The following is a 17,644-nucleotide window of genomic DNA, read 5'->3' on the forward strand; positions in this document are numbered from 1 at the left end:
ACAATATCTATGGGTTGGAAGGATTTTATTCTGGCAAGGTATTTTTTATTATACATATAAAAGTAACCATTTCAAATGAAAAGGAGAGTCTGTGATTAGACTCCTAATTTTATGAAAATGTCTCACTTGAGTTCCTGTGCAATGGCGGCGATCTGCTCCACCCTGTCCTGGTGCGCGGCCAGGTCCGACTCGAAGGCCTCGTGCTTCTTCTTCAACGCCTTGATGTCGTACAACTTGCATTGCCTGAAGTCTTGAGACTGCAGCATCTCCTCCTTGCCTGGAAGTTTATTTAAATTATTAATTATTTAGCATTGTAAAGTAGATTTTTGTGTTTTCTATGATAACACTATTTTGCAGTCGGTCAAAGAGACCACATCACCTCTAGTCCAGTCCTCGTGGATGTCGGCCTTGTGCTTGAACTTCTGCGCCAGGTACTCGAGTCGCTCCAGACGCATCATTTCGCTCAGGAGCCATTCCTCGAAAGCCTTTTCTGCGATCTCCAGACCTTTCCAGGATTGGGCGATGTCCTAAATGTTAACATTTTATTTAAAATTACAATGTACTAGAAAAATAAAAATTCCTTTATTAATAATAGAAGCCTAGAAGCTTTGCAGCAGAGGAGTGTCAACTCTCTTCTTTCCTAGAGAGGGACAGGAAATATTAATTAGGGTGACAAATAATTCCACTTACGGAAACCATCTTGCCCTCGGTGGGCATGTAGGCGGGCCTGTTGCTCAGACGCAGTTTAGTTTGGAGCGTGTTGAAGTTGGTCTCCAGCTTCGCCTTTTGCTCCACACGGGGAGGTTTGTGCTTGCGTCTGTTTAGAAATATTTATATTATAACAATTTGTAACTTATTTAGAAGTTTTTTAAAACATAATCTTATGTAAAGTACGAGGAATTCTTACTATCTTCATTCTTATTACAATCTACTTATGTTTTATAACAACATTTTTTTCTTGCATTTACTTTTTTATAAACTTATTAGCTCTTTTATAATTATTAGTACATATTTATGACTTTTAAGAAAATGCGACCACTATAGTTTTGTTTGTTTGTTTTGTTTTCTCTTTTTTTTCGAATTTTTTCGAATTGGAAAGTCGAATTGGTTCGGAATTTCTTCAGTGGGCAGCTGGTTCCAAATACGGGTGGAATTTCAAATTCCACCTCGATTGCCGATGATGAAACTCAGCTGCAGATGATTTCGAACAACTCCTCTCAATACTCTCCATTAAAAATGCAGTAGAAGATGCAGAGAGACCACTTGGCTGTCGACACCCACGTTTCATGTTCAAACTTTGCTTTTCATACAAATACAACTGTGTATCTTTTTTGTATATAAAGTACCTGTAAGTACGGTAGTCCTCCAACTTCTTTTGACATCCAGCGAGCGAGTTGTCGGTCTGTCTGCTGTTCAGCCAGGGCATCGTGCGTCGGATCCATTCCAGTAACTGTAAATCATATTAACCTGCTAAAAACTATCGTGAGCATTGCAATTAGTATAAAAAAGCCTTAATGATGACGAAAAAAGGAATAGAAACAAGTGAGAATAAAATCGCGATTAATTTGATAAAAGTCATGTAGTGAAAAACATTATAAAACAAACTATAATAATGAAACAGAAGTGAAGTGAAGAAATGAAAATAAGAAGAGTAGTGTTAGTAGTTAGTGAGAGTAGTAGATGATGGTTCAATCCCCAGCTATGCATCAATTAACTGTCTTTCTAAGTGCGTATTTAACATTCGCTCGAACGGTGAACGAAAACATCGTGAGAAAAGGCTGCATTAGATCCATAAAGTCGACGGCTTGTGTCAGGCAAGGCTAATCCTTTACTTGCTTAACAAATGACCATAAAACAGATACAGAAATCTGAGGCCCAGACTTAAAAAGGGACCACTGATTTTATTTATAATAAAGGAACTACTACCTGAGTGATTTCAAGATCATTTTTAAGAATATGTACAAAGGTAGAGGTTTATTTTTGAAATGAACGAGAAATACGGATTTTGCTGAAATGACTTACATCACTGGCAAGACGCTCGTACTCTTCCATGAGGCGCTCGTTCTCCTGGTTCACCTTGAGCACTTTGCAGATGCGGTTCGCGGCGGTTTCAGCCTACAATATTATAAACTACATTAAAATAAATTTACAAACATCTTTTACGTGTAACATACTAAGCGTTTGCTTTGAAACTGAAAAATTTAGTTGTGATAATTGATTGTGAATTATAATAATTAGAAAACTAACGCGACTTGACCTATTATCCTATAATTACTTGAAAAACTGATTCCCTTGTTTATAAAACTAAATTAATCTAATTGCGGGCGTTGAAGTCCTCTTTTCTCTTTCTGTTAAATCTTGATTACGCTATTTTGAAAACAGACAGATGCGTACGTTAAATCAATACAATTACATTTATTTTTCTTAAAAAGTATCTTGCGTAGAACAAATATTAAGTATTTTATAGTGCTTACAGAAATGATTAATGAAAAATCCTGATATATATTTCAATATATAATTGATAAATAATATACACTGACTTACTTAAGACATTGTTAAATAGAAAGACAAACCTTCTGGGCGCCAGAGAAGCAATGGTAGTAAGAAGAGACGTAAGTCATGACGGCTCGCTCGTCTGGCATCGCCGTGTTCTGCAGATCTAGCAAGCGCACGCAAGCGACGATGGTTAGTACATGCTTTACTTAGGAACTAGGAAGGCTTTGACGCGTCACAAAAGGCTGATGGATCTGAGTCTCGACCGAGAAAGATATGTCTTGGAAATTATATTATAGAGTTGTAACTTTTTTAGATTCAATATATTTTATTTACTTTATTAAACAGTAAATATTTTAATGAAATTTTAAACGCCGTATAATTAAGAGTCCAAAGGTAATCCGATTTTAGTTCTGATGGATTCTAAATCGACAAATGAACTTGTCTTCGTAGATCTTTTGAAACAATTTTATTTATAAATTTAATATAAACAAGTGAAGATTTTGAATGGGTCGGTTTTATATGAGCTTTAGACTTCTTTAAGACACCTAAATATTAGACTGAGCTTAAAGGTAATAATAAAAGCATTTTCATGACTGTCGTTAAGGCTTCCATTTTGCTGTAAGTTAATAACAATAGGCATAGGGTTTAATAAAAATACACAAAATATCTTATATCTATTAGTAGAAAACTTGACGCGTCAGCGTAAGTTAGGGGAATCGGTAAATAAACAAAAGATATTGCTATCTTACTTCACAAGTAACTCCGAGAGCAGGACAACAATATCAAAGTTTATAAAAAGAAATTCACAATCAGGTTAAGCTGTCAATTTCTTAACAATTCTAAGGAAGGCGATACACTAAACATGCTATAAGTGACACACTGTCTGGCGTTAGGGCTCTCGATGCTAAGGGCCATCTCAAATACCTGTTGCGCGCCTTGGAAGGCGTGGTAGTAACATGATACATAGGTCATTATAGCGCGTTCGTCCGGCTTGGGGGTGTTTATTAAGTCTGCAATATTATTACGTTTGAGATTCGATGGATTTCTTGGAAAGCCAGCATACGCCATAATGTACATATCACATTTGCATTATGAATATTTTGGTTTTAAACTTATTCGTTTGAATAAAATATTATTGTCTATGCTAAGATTTCTGGTTATTTATTTGTCTATACTCTATATAATAAACTTATAATTTATAAAGCAAAAAACAATCGTTTTAAAAATTACGTGTTTTGTTACGACAAATATTTTTAATAATGATAATAAAATAACGATTACTAACTCTCTTCTCTGCTATAAGAAACTACTAAAGCCCTTATCATACGATGTATTATCTATTAGAGGAACTCACCATCTGGATCCAACATGCGTGGAATATCAAGATACTTCTCGGCAACATCGAAAGCCGTGTTGAGGTTCTCGAGAGGGTTGTCCTTCGAGAGCTTGCTGTAGTCGATCAGGTCAGGCCTGTGCCTGTGGATGAGGGCGCAGAAGGCGAGACCGTCCTTGAAGGACAGGTGGAAGTTTTGCACGTTCACATTCTTGTAGGGGGCGGTCTTGCGCTGGCACCAGAGAAGAAGACCTTCCTGCAATTGAGAAACACATCGTTTAGATAAATTAGTTATCATTACAGTGAAGTTGTATGTTTACTTTAGGGTGTCGGTTTTTTGTGACGGTGTGCGCGCGTATCGTACACATTTACTCTCATCATTTTTCCCTAACGCGGCAAAATAATAACTTCAGTAAATAAAGTTTTCCGTATATACATAAACAACAAATATAAAACTACTATATTTACACAGGTTTACACATAAATTTGCCCCCATTAAAAAATCAAATTAAAAATATCATGTGACACATACATAAACATACTTGTTAAGATAAACTATTAGTAAATCTAGAAAGCCCATTGACAACAAAGCAAAACGGAACTACGCTATCAAATTAATGATTATTTCATTCCAGTATTACCGATTATAATAATTGATATGAAAAAAACCTCGATTGACGTACAAAGTCGAAGAAACTCTACGCACCCCCAATCCTTAAAATTAACTCATTGTAGGGTTCAAATTCAATACGTATTTGTCATCGCAACTAATAGTTTGTAATAGCCGTGATATCTTTTCTCGACTGCAGTCAAAATCTTTCATCAGTACAGATTTAACTATATAAGTATTGAACTTTACTGGCCAATTCGTTAAACCGGCCAACAAATCGGTAACTTCGTAACAGATTTTCATCTAATATTGATAATTGGTTTAAGTATTTAAATGTTAATATTACCTTAGCGGTCATTTCTTCAACGGAGATGTCTTGAATGGCAAATCTAAGAATGATAGTCCAGATCATACCAAGTGTCATTTTTAGGTTACCATCGACGATTTCTTCAGCACCGATGGAGACCAGCTTTACACCTGCAATACATATGCAAATATATTATTTTCTCTTTCTGATGGTATAAGGGATATATAATATTTTTGGAACGAAGTTTCGAAAGGGGGCTAGACGGAAAAAAATAAGACGCGCGTGTTTCTCTGTATGACTCTCTCTCTCTCTTATAGAAAGCAAGCCAGTTATATGTAATTGATTAAGTTTATATTACATTATATTTTTACTAATCAATCGAGAGGAACTTCGTTCCATCCGGATGTCCCTTGACACCCCTCAAATTGTTTTTCTTCGATGGGTCTATTTGATTGTTACATATATTTTAAATTAATATAATAATAAATAAGCAGTGTTTATATAACGCTTCAACGTGTGGACATTTTACATTCGTTCGAACGTCGAAGGAAAACATCGTGAAGTTCCCGGCTGGCTTTAGGATACAAAAAAAAATGTGTTTGGCACAGGACCTATCCAGCTATCAGCTATCCTACCTATTACATTAAATTATCATAAAACAGCTTCAAAAATCTCAGGCCCAGGCGGAAGATGTAGCAACACTGATTTATTTATTTATAAATAAATCAATTCAATATAAAATAACAAATACGTAAAGCTTAAAAATATTCAAATTTCTAAAATACAACTGTCACTTTACGTAATGATCGTAATTTTACAAAATTCTGGCGAGTATAATAATTCATACCAACAAACCAAACCAATGGTTTGTAATTACACTCTATATGTCTTCGCAGGATTTGATAAAAAAAACTCACCTTTGGATGCAATGAAATCAAGTGCCTTATTGACATTGGCGATCTTGTGAAAGCGCATTTTGCCTCGGTCTGGCTTCGGCAGGGTTTCGCCGGATATCACCTCCAGGAGAAGCATGAGTTTCAGCCCATTGCGGAAGTCTTCGTCTATGTTCTCGATGCCAGTTCCGGCTTTGCGCAAGTGGCTGTTGCACCATGCTGTGAACGTCTGGAAACGGAAATATTATTTAAAATTAATATTATTATTAAAATTAAAATTTCATAGTAATTAGTGAATAAGTGTGATGGCGTAATATGAGATGAAGAATAAAAATTACGAGTATTTTTATTGAAAAATATTTTATAAACGATAGCTCGTATCATATATTGAACATATAAGTATGTCGTCATCACATCATAAATAAATAAATGCCTTGCCTAAAATTATCATGCTTTATCATGTTTCTTGAGTCAAAATTAAATCTTTATTTGGGTCCTGTTATACTACGGTAGTAATAGTAGTAAATTGAGAGTAACGACAATGACCTTCAATTTATTGAAGTGGATTCGTGTTGAGAGGGGATTCCCACGTGTGTAGCACTGATCAATACTGCATTTGCAACGGGGACCGGGAGGGTGCGACCCTCTCAGCCAAAACTCAGACGGTTATTGGTTTATAGCAAGTGGCTATGGTAATGTGTTGCTTTTAAATTTAGAATTATTTCGACTTTTGGATCTAACTGTAATATGTAAATATGTTCAATAGTTCCTTCGATGATATTGTCTTTGATTTACGAAAGTACTCTAAAATACTAAATACTATTTTGACGGATTTAATCTCGAATTATTTACAGTATTTGTAATGTTATGCCATTTCAGAAAAGCTCACGAAACGAGTTATGTACGAAATATGATTGTATTTGGTCTTAACCACAATTAAAATTCCTTGGTAATGGCGAAAATCGTTTTAGCAATATTAAGCAAACGAATGTTTTTTTAATGAGAAAAAATATTACTATCAGGATATCTCTTAGAATAGAAAGAAAGCTAGAAATAAGAACAACTATTTTATATACAAATGTAAAACGATAGATAACTAACATTAATACTGCAGTAAGATAAACCTAAAGGACAATTTCAAATTACAAAAAAAAAACTGTTACACAAAGCTAATGCCGAGATCACGTATTTGACCCATACATTGAGCAATGAAAGTTGCAATATCTATTGTAAATAGTCCGCAAATGAGCAATTGTAGATATGAGAGTCATACTGATGTAAGAATCATGTTCAAACATCACGACTTTTCCTTTTATGATATCTCAAAACATTGAGTCAACGAATGTCGATAGGTTCCTCAGGGTAATAAAGTGACTATTGGAAGGTCATACTTGTTAAAAAGTAATATATATCTGTGGCACAGTATCTCACAGACTTCGACTAATACAGATTATAACAATCACATGCTATCAGCGAAAGTTCTTGCCACAGATAATGGTTTGGTAAGCAACAAGTCATTATTCAATATTAATTCATTGTCATTATTCAAATATTTTTGTTTAATTAATTTCTGAGACGAGATATCTGAAGGTAAATAAAAGCATGAAAGATCACGTGCCGACCGGTAAATTGGTAAAGGCAGCTGCAAAACAGGTGATGGAAGTAGGTAAAGCTACTTTTGTATGAAATGTAACCAGTTTACCACGCCTTTGGTTCCGGTGTTCAAGGTCGTTCCGATAATTCTTTAGCTTCATTTGTTGCGTTTTCTTTTCAATTGAATTCCGATATACTGCAGTTTCAGTAGATACAGTTCATATTTTTCCCAAAAGTGCCGGGATTTTCGAAAATTGTATTGAATTAAAAATACGATTTTAAGAAGTATTTAAGGAAACGAATGTAAGCTCTGTACCTAAGCTGTCATTTGTTTTAAATCATACGCAAAAATTTACTGTCTTAAAGATGTAGAATTTTATATTATTATTATAAATAATAATAATATAATATCATTGTTGACTTATAGATCTAAGATCATCTTACAGACGATGTACCGATTTTTCTAGAATTTACCGCAATACTTTTGCTATATGAAAGCACTGGTCGGCAATTACAAGGCTACAATAGATTGCGGGTGTAATTGAAGTAATTGTTACGTCTTTGCATTCTGTTATTGTTAGTTCACGTTTTATGGCGCATCCATTTGTAATCGCTATACTCGGTTTCCAGTACTCAAAATAGCACATCTACTTGTTTGTTATATCATCTTAACATACCTTTGAGTTTGCGAGTTTGAGCAACATGTTTGGTATTATTAGTAGGATCATAGGTTCACCTTTTAAAGTGTTTTTTCACAACTCAGCGTTTACTAAGGCAGGCTCTATGTGGAACCAGCTGCCCACAGAAGTAGTTTAAACCAATTCGACTTAGGGTCCATAAAAAAAAGAGTGTACCAATATTTGATAGGCCGGAAACGCACTTGCGAACCTTCTGGGAATGTGAGTGTCCATGGGCGGCGGTATCACTGAACTTCAGATGAGCCTCATGACTGTTTGCCTCCTTAAATCCTAATACATAAATAAAAAGATAAGTTGGAATGGGATTATGGGACATATTGCAACTTTTAAATTTTTTTATACGTTCTGTACTCAAATACATAATATACTTTATTTATAAATAAATTGAACACAAAATCTTTTCACAAAATCATAGACAATAGAATATCAATGAGCTACAGAAGTAATTTATTTCCAATGACACGGATAGAATCTATAATATTTATGGCTAACTTTTCCTCATACTTTCGCTTTTAATTATAGCGTAAGGTCTCGTAACTTTGTATACGTAATTAAATTAAGAAATTCATTTATAAATACGTTAATAGATTATACCTGAATTTGAATTTGACTTATAAATTGTGAATTTCTATAGTTAGATTATTCATTCTAATGTTATGTTTATAATCTGTGATCTGTCAGCTTAATAATACGAAATAATATTTTGCACAGATTATACAGTCTAATAATGTTTATCATTCCGCCTTTACGAGTAATTTAATAGGATTAGAAATCGCAAATACACACAGTGGTATCCTATGAATCCATTGAAATGAATAAATGAGCTTATTTCACAAAATGCGAGAATAGTCGTCTAACTCAATATACTTTAAATAATTTACTTACATTGAATTAAACCATAAATATATATTTAACACTTTAATAAGTAGTACATATATTTTAGAAATAACGAATTATACTAGAACAATGAACATAAATTAAAAACCTTAAAATACATAATATAATAACTAAAATATATTATTAATAGGAGTTTAGGCAATGTTCGAAGATACTGGCAGCGTTTCCCTTTGAATAGCTAGACTAACTCTTTGCCGGAGGTAGCTGCCAGCTCTTCGGTTTTCTATGATGTCTACTAACCTTTCTGCTATTTCCTAATACAAATCTAACGCGTTTAAACAGCAGTTATAGCTAGCTATACAAGCATCAATTATAAACACAGCAGATCATCACTTGGCCTTTACTATTTAATCGAATTAACAAACTTAAGACAGATTTGCTCTGGGTATAAATCAGATGATGCGTGGTGATTAGTGATTGCGTCTGTCGACATTTCGATGCAGAAGTGACCGGACTGCATTCTGATACAGTTTGTCATGACTCATCATCGTGGCGTTTTACGTGGATCATACCTAAAGTGACCATTTTTTCGTTGACTCCAAACGGGACATTGGTTTAATTTAAGCCAAATAAATAATAAAGTCAATGAAAAAAAACCTTAAAATTATATGGCTTATAAGTTACGTATCACAAAATATAGGTTTATAAGTAAATTAATTATTAATATATCAAGTGGTTCATATTTTAATAGTGCCTTCAAGATTTCTTAATAATGTCATTGCTCGTGCTGTAATGAAATTGCATTTATCATATTCTGACCTATGGCCACAGATTTATATTTATCAGAAGAACAATTTTAATATATATCTGGTGACGATTTCAAATAAGAATGAAACTTTAGGCACGTTTTTTTAAATTCTGCTGCTTTTCGAACGGTTTCTGAAAACGGGACAATTTTGGGTCCCTCAGTATTTTTCTGGACACCGGGACTCGTAATTGGGGAAAAGGGACAGTCCCGTTCAAGACGGGACGTCTGTTCACGATATTCATACCTGACGTAAAATAAGGACTTGGACTTGACTTTAAACTAACATCGGGTTCCTAGAATTTGTTTATTGATAAAAGCTTGTCAACGCTCGGCACACTGATACATTGGTACAAGAAAAAAAAATTTAATGTGATAAACACTTATAGGAAAAGAAACACGAAGAGATATAATATTTTATAAAAACTAGAGAAAAATTGATTTCAAAGTGTGAGGGGAGCAGTTATGGATGGCTAGCTCGTATTACAGAGACAAAAGCCTGATATAATGGTTTTAGTATATGTATGTAGTTACTATGACAATATATAAACGAATATAAAATATGCTAGGCTTATTTAAAAGGAATTTCATTTACCAGGCTTAAAAGAAGACTATTTTTTAATGAACTGCCATAAATTCCATAAACACGAGCCAGCCATCAAAAACTTATATAGTATCTTAGTAAGACTGTATTTTTAAACGAATTTGCATACGACAACTTTCTTGTACTAGTAGAACCGGTTAAAATAAACACAAAACGAAATGTGACACGCGAACTAGTTACAATATTTTTAGAGATAGAGGAATAACAAATTAACCTTAGTGTAAACTCGACCTCGAAGGATAGTCCCCGACAGGTGACCTAGAATGTGGATATATCTGCACGGTCATTTCTAAAATTATATTTGCAGGTGCCAGATATTCTATTATATTCCAAGTTTAAAAGCGTTTTAAATCATTGGTGGCATCATATAGTGTTATATCCTGAATTTGTACACATTCAAACTGGGATCTTATGATAATGTAGGAAACTGAAAATCTTTTTTGTTGGCTAAGCTGAATTTTTGACGTCATACTCCACTTTTCTACTACACGTTCGAGAATTTACATATTAATATAGAATCAACAAATACTGTATTTTTATAACACTTTCTAAGTTTGACTAAACTAGCACGCATATGGTTCGTTTTAACAAATACATAAATTTCCATTTTATGTCTTAAACTTTTCCAATATAAAATTTGAAGATATCGATTTATAGACTTACGAGAATTGATAAACAATGTCATGTTCTATGGTATGTTTTTAGGGCGCTCTATGTTTACAAGGTCAATCGATTTTTTTATCTGTATCAATTTGAATTTAGAACACGACCTTAGTATGACTGTGAACTGTCAGAATGACAATTAACTATTATTTATACCGGCGACTAATTTATGAACTAGAAATAATTTTAAAGAAGTCAAGCGTGACACTGGTGGGTTATTGCTTTTGGCAAGAGTTTATCTCAGATGTATTTACGGATATCGCATTTGAAGTTAAATTTTGAAAGTTGTTTAGAAAGCAAAGTTTTCAAATATTATATTAATTGCACCCATCATCAGTCACGAGTTATATAAACTCGGAAAACATCTGATGAATAATTTAAAAGAGAAAATTGATTTTAGAAAGATGATAAATTATTCTAGAACAGCTATAAAATATTATAGAACTTCATGAATTCCGGCACATAGTTAATATTTATGTAAATTGACTCTTGTTTTATAAGACAAATTAAATTGTCGGATCACCATTAATAGGCAGTTCGAGTATTACATAAGCCTAAAAGGGGCAAAAAGGTTTTTTTACAATTACGTTTATAACTAAATATTGAAAATATACTCATTCCTTAATCACTTCAATGACAAATTGGTCCCTTTCTGTCGAACTGTATAAACTCTTTGGAAAAAGAAGATAGTTGATTATAATAGCATTATATTGTATTTAGCTAACACAAGGATGTACTACCATTTTTTTAACATATATTATATGTACACGAATTTATTAGATAATTTCGTCATTATAAGTAAATTGCTCACAATTCGCGAGCGCTCTGGCGTTGAGTGGCGAAAAAACTTACCTATGCATTGTAATTTAAAGAATCTGGGACCCTTTTTAAGTAAAAGATATGGTGTATGGGTGTTTGTGTCTGGGTTATCTGCTCTTCTATAAAAACTCACCACAGACATACATTATTTACAATTTAAAAAATTCCCATAATTTGTTTTACTTTTTACAATTCCAAAAATGCCTTTCACCTATCGTGGTCAGCTATTCACCGATTCTTTCGAAGGACGGCTGCGAAAGACTGTAGGTACATTTACTGGTATCGGAGTTGTAGGCGTATTGTACTGTGCCCACAGTAGTCATAATCGATCAAAATAATCACTCTTTGTTCTGTCACGTGCTTTGTTACCTCTCGGCTCAATAACTCGTTCACCGTTTAAATTGACTCATAAATGTCTATTAGCTTTCCATCGCTTCGATTTAATATTTTGTATTATTTATAAGGGGTGTCTTAAATTACATTACAATGTGCTACAAGCCACAATGGCAGTTATAAATTCAATATTGAATAGTGTTAATGATGTACTATATTCTGTAAGAACAAAAAAATCCTTCAAGAGAAGAGCGTACCAACCGATATAAGGCCGGCAAAGCACTTGCGAGCCTTTTGACAATGTTCATGGGCTACTAATAACTATCAATTAACATCAGGTGAGCCTCAAGCGGCCAGGAGCTTGTCTCCTATTAAAAAAAGTGAAAAAACTTATTCTTACATTCTTTGAGCATTTCTAAATAAAAGGCTGCCATTCACACCTCAAACAGCCTATACCTAAACAGTTTGGAGATACAGTATTTCTACATCGGATCACTACACCACAGGAAACGACCAATAGACAACAATTTAATTTATGTTTTCTTGATGGTCTCAAGATGGCGCACTCACGGCACACCGCCAGTACGCTGTGCAAGGTTGCTGGGCCAAACAACATACACCCGTTTTTTTAAGAACGAAAAATTTATAGATGTATCGACGACAGGGATATACTAACCACGCATACAAAATGCAACATACACATATAAACGTAATTAAGGTTGTATAAGTATGTTACATATTTATATTAGTTGTATGTATCATACATTTATAATTACAATAGGTATGGTTATATTTAAAAATATATAGGATATACGGCCGATTTAATTATTAACATTTCAACATTTTAAATGATAGTTAATGAGGATTTGTACAGTGCATTACGCACTAAATAACTAATAAACGAACTATCACGTTATATTAAAACTTATTTCAACATGAAATTACTAAGTCTAAATGGAATTTAATTCTACTGTTGATATATTCAAATCATTAATATAAAACCTCGTTATTACAATTAAGCAAGATGCGCGTTTCGTTTAGCCGTGATTAGCAAAATAAAACGCGAGTGCGATGCCGGCGTTTTAAGAATTGGTACGCTCTTCAAAGGAGAGTTAAAGTCGAATTGGTTCGGAAATACTTCAATGGGCAGCTGGTTCCACCTAGTGATAGTGCGCGGGAAAAACTGTTTTAAAAAACGCTTAGTTGTGGATCGTGTTATCTGTGCTTAGATCATAGATAAAAAATAGATATGCATGTTATGCACGTACTACATGTACCACTACCTGATGACACATCTATTTTAATTGGCAATTTTGTTAAGACTTATTTTAATACTCTATACTAAATATACATAAACTAAACCACTAATAATTGCCTTTTAATATCCGTAAATTAGGTCTTAAACAGGCAATACCTAGCAACGGTGCGTTCGAATGGTAACAATTAATTAATTTAGGTTAATGTGTCTGCTAATAAATGACAACACCTGTGAAGGTGTTTCACTTTGGTTTATAGCCAAGTCGGTCAGTATCAACTCTATAAATAATAAAAAAGTGCATAAATTGCTTTGTATACCAAAGCAATGTAGTTTCAGGTTCAATATGGACTGAGTAATGTTTGGAGTAGTAACTGTGCGATTTAAAACACAGAGTTTCTTTGCCAGTTCTTCTTGCCCGTTTTACAACCTTTGAGAGCTGTAATTTTTTTTATTCAGTAAGTATGTCTAAGAAAATGCTTGCCTTGGCATAAATATTTTTGACATAATTGTCGATGTAGGAAGCGATACTACTTCTGTTTATTTTGAAGTTACCTCACGTGTATGAACGTAAAAGGTGCGCAAAGGTTAATGACCCATGATTTTGATAAGATTGTGAAAGTAAATAGCGGCCTTGTAAATATTTGTATTTTTTTAATTCCTACTCGTCTGTCAGTCTTAAAAATGTTTTGAAATAAATATAGCCTATATACTCAATCTCTAGCGTAATAACTCTAGAGTTTAAGATTAAGCAAAATATTTATTTGAACAATAAGGTTAAGAATAACTTTATTTAACAGATATTAAAAGTATTCTGCCTTATAAACGTAGGTTAAAAGGATTGTGCTTCTTCATGGAAAGAACACGGTATCCATGGCAACAAAATTTATTCGAAGTTTTAGAACTATGTTTCACTACAGATATAGTAACAAAATGTAAGTATGTAAGAACACGTTGTACTCACGAGTTGTGCACTCAGTCGAAGTTTAGTATCTCTTTAATACCTGAAATAAGAATTATATGCGTTAATTCAATACAATGTATTTTTCTCTGGATTCAATCAAAATATATAATAATACATATTTGTATGGTTAATAAGTATTATTGTAAGGTTAATGTAAGACGAAAAAGGCATTTTTTCGATTTATATTCGATTATATTACTCATTAGGCATATGCCAAGCTAGCATAGGCACGGAAAAGCAGAATTTTGAAAAAAAAATTGTATACCCTTCTATTCCACGATTAGTTTTAGGTAGGTACTATACGGTAGATATATAATCAAACTTATGGTGTTTCTCGAAACTCAAAACATGTTAGATCTTACCGATTGCCTAAAAATAATATGAAGAATACGTATTTTCGTCATGATAGTAATAATTTGTCGTGTGGGCGTGTAAATCCGTGGTCTGGGATATTTTCAACTGTTGAAGGCTATGAGTATGTTACTGAAACATCCATACAACGCAGATACTTCTAGAACAAGTTTTTACATAATATTATATGTATAAGCGAATGCTTTTGCATGTGTCTTCTATTTCTGCGTATAATAATAAATATTAGATACGACTTCAGATTAGATACCTAGTGGACAACAAAAACCTTGAAAAGATTTGTTAAACATAATACTTAATACGTTTTTTTTTAATATATACAACTGTCGCGAAGTTTTTCGTTACACCAGATGTCTTTTATTAGACTCAAAAACATGCTAAAATCGAGTAAAATCTCTTCGTAATAAATGAATAAGAAAACATATTTAGATTTTCTATAATATAAAATGCAGTCAACCAGAAAATTTTATCGCAATTTGAAGTTGTTTCAAACAAATTCATTATCAAAATTGGAGATTAAAATACATCATCAGATCAGATCGATAACGTACAAGCAGTAAACCTACTTCGCTGGCCAGTTATAACTAAAAATATCTAAAGCACAAAAGTTCTCGTAACGTTCCAGTGTAAATATTCAGGAAATGAGGCAATTAATCTAGGGCACGATTGAGATGTTATAAATATTTCCCACGTAACCGGTACTCTAAATAAGGTGTAGTCATTACTGTGTTGGTATTTATTTTGTAATACTACGACTAACATAAATTATATATACACAAATTACAATTATGCTATACATTAAATTACTCATTCGATCACATGCACCCTGATTCATAGTCTCAGTCGTGTTGAAAAAACAAAAATAATAAAAAAATTAATAAAATTATACAATAGATATAATGTTTTATGGAATTTACTATAAAGTTTGTTAAGGAAGTGCTGGGAACCTTGAAATAGGTATTTTTTTACTTAAATAGGCTCCCAAATCTTATACATTAAAATAAATTGTTGTCAAATGAATAAACACGTTTTTATATAGCCAACGATGTAAATACCTAATATATACAAACGTTGACGAAAAAAATTCAATACATTTAACTAAGTAATAAATTCATAAATAGAAAACGGATATATTTGTGCTTTTTGGTAAAGATAAATACAAATATATCCGATAACAGTTTGGTTTAAAGTTTTAACGATATTTGGATTGTATAAGATTCAGTCGAGGCTTATGATGAGATTTAGAAACGATTAAGAGCGAACTAGCTTTCTGTCAAAATCTCAATGGTTACTACGATTTCCTTCACTGTAAATGTTATATGCGCATTTAGAAAAATCACAAAAGTGCCTTCAAATGTATGGCAGCGTTTGTAACCAGTTAACTTTTTATTTCTGGCATAAAATTCTTAATTTTATGCCAGACATTTAAAGAACTATAGGAAATATAAACGTCGAAACATAAAATGTTTTCCAGTAAATAACATTCTAAGAAATGGCAGGTGAAAATCAATTGTATTCACTATCGATGAACCGTGTGAATCAATCTTTATGGAAAGTATGACTCTCACACTTTTTTAACTATAGATTTATGTGTATCGTTTTTTAAGAAAAACAGAACTTAATAATTAGTTTCAATAAAAATCGAACCCGGGCTCACATCCCTTAACCACTTAGATATATATATAACTAAGAATGTAAAACGTTCTACTATTTTATAAAGTTTAAATAACATTGTCTGACTTATGTATTATATTGAAATAAGATGAACCAGTATTTTAATATAAAAAGCCGCTACTACGATTACTGTATAATATGTCCATCATAAATTTTTCAAGTCAAGTAGTCCATATAGCTTCTGTGCCTGCCTCGCTCTGTAATTTTTAAGACTAGCCGGTTTCTGTCGAATGTTGATAATGATGAATGAAAACATAGGAAATGATCATTGGTCTCCATATATGTGATTCGAACCGATGATCGCAGGGTTGAGAGGCGCACTAGGCCAGCACGGCTCATTTTAATATTAATAATATGTATTAATAAATTTAAATATGTGTAAATTCCCTATGTACTTCCTACAAGACAGCTGTTATTCATAAATAACAAATAAAACATTAACACTGAATTATGTAAATCTATTAGTTCTGTTGATGTTAACTGAAAAACTGTTGAAACAATCCAATGTCATTTGACCTTCGCAATAAGATATTTTTCTCAGAAGTATTTTTACTGTCAAGGTGAAGAAACCTTACTCGAAATAAGACGCTTGAATTCTTTTAAATATGTATTAATAATACATTTTCTTACAATTGGTTCGATTTGGTCATAGATAAATATTATAGACTATACTCTGCCTGATTTTGCGTATCAAAAATTGCGCGACTTGACTTTACCCATTTATTTGGCGGGAAAATTTATTCCCATAAGTCAGATTAGTTTAAATCAAAACTGATCTGTCATAGAGTTTGGACAGAACACAGACAAATTAAAAATACCAAAGTCAACGGATGGCCGTAATAAACATGCTAATAATTCCTACAGGAATTGGAGCACGAGTTAAAATATAAATAATTTTTAATAATTCTTGTATGTATCATGGTGCATTTATGAATTATGAGATATATTTATTTCTACAACAGTATTTCAATTGCTTCGTAAATTTACAGTTTTGTCATGATTTAGTTTCGTGGAATTTACTTGCCACCTAATTCCGAAATAGATTTATTAGAATAGTGGGGTCAAAGGCATGTTACGCTCCAAATGCAACAATGACAAATCAAGAATAGCCGTATTCGTTTTTGTCTATGATGAAGATTTGCATCAGTACTAAAATAGACTACTTAAATCTTCAACAAAGATGTAAAAACATATTGTTTTTTATTACATGAGCAAGGGTAAATGTCATTTTGCCGGTAAGAGCACATGGGTCAAATATAATTGCCGTAACAAACAAATTCTTTCTCCAAAAGTTGCTAAGTAAAGGTCATTTTTCGCTACGCTTTTTTAAATGACTTTCGACCAAAAAAACTAAAGATAGTCCCTTGGGTTAAACAATATTAATTATTTTA

General features: G+C 32.8%; 1 protein-coding gene across 3 annotated transcripts in view; it reads right to left on the bottom strand.

The window, feature by feature from the left end:
- Positions 1-17,644, bottom strand: part of LOC111004138 (alpha-actinin, sarcomeric) — a 34,319-nt gene that overhangs the window by 5,611 nt on the left and 11,064 nt on the right. The window contains exons 2-11 of one of the 3 annotated variants that reach the window (XM_022275008.2): positions 5,664-5,868; positions 4,786-4,916; positions 3,851-4,085; positions 3,421-3,506; positions 2,574-2,651; positions 2,023-2,115; positions 1,347-1,450; positions 691-817; positions 380-527; positions 127-277 (exon numbers count right to left, since the gene is read on the bottom strand). In XM_022275008.2, coding sequence (XP_022130700.1) covers positions 127-277; positions 380-527; positions 691-817; positions 1,347-1,450; positions 2,023-2,115; positions 2,574-2,651; positions 3,421-3,506; positions 3,851-4,085; positions 4,786-4,916; positions 5,664-5,868 — 1,358 coding nt within the window. Of the gene's footprint in view, positions 1-126; positions 278-379; positions 528-690; positions 818-1,346; positions 1,451-2,022; positions 2,116-2,573; positions 2,660-3,420; positions 3,507-3,850; positions 4,086-4,785; positions 4,917-5,663; positions 5,869-17,644 lie in introns of all 3 variants that reach the window. The other 2 variants (XM_022275007.2, XM_022275006.2) reach the window with 2 other exon arrangements.

This window comes from Pieris rapae, chromosome 13, assembly GCF_905147795.1.
Source record: "Pieris rapae chromosome 13, ilPieRapa1.1, whole genome shotgun sequence".
NCBI lineage: Eukaryota > Metazoa > Arthropoda > Insecta > Lepidoptera > Pieridae > Pieris > Pieris rapae.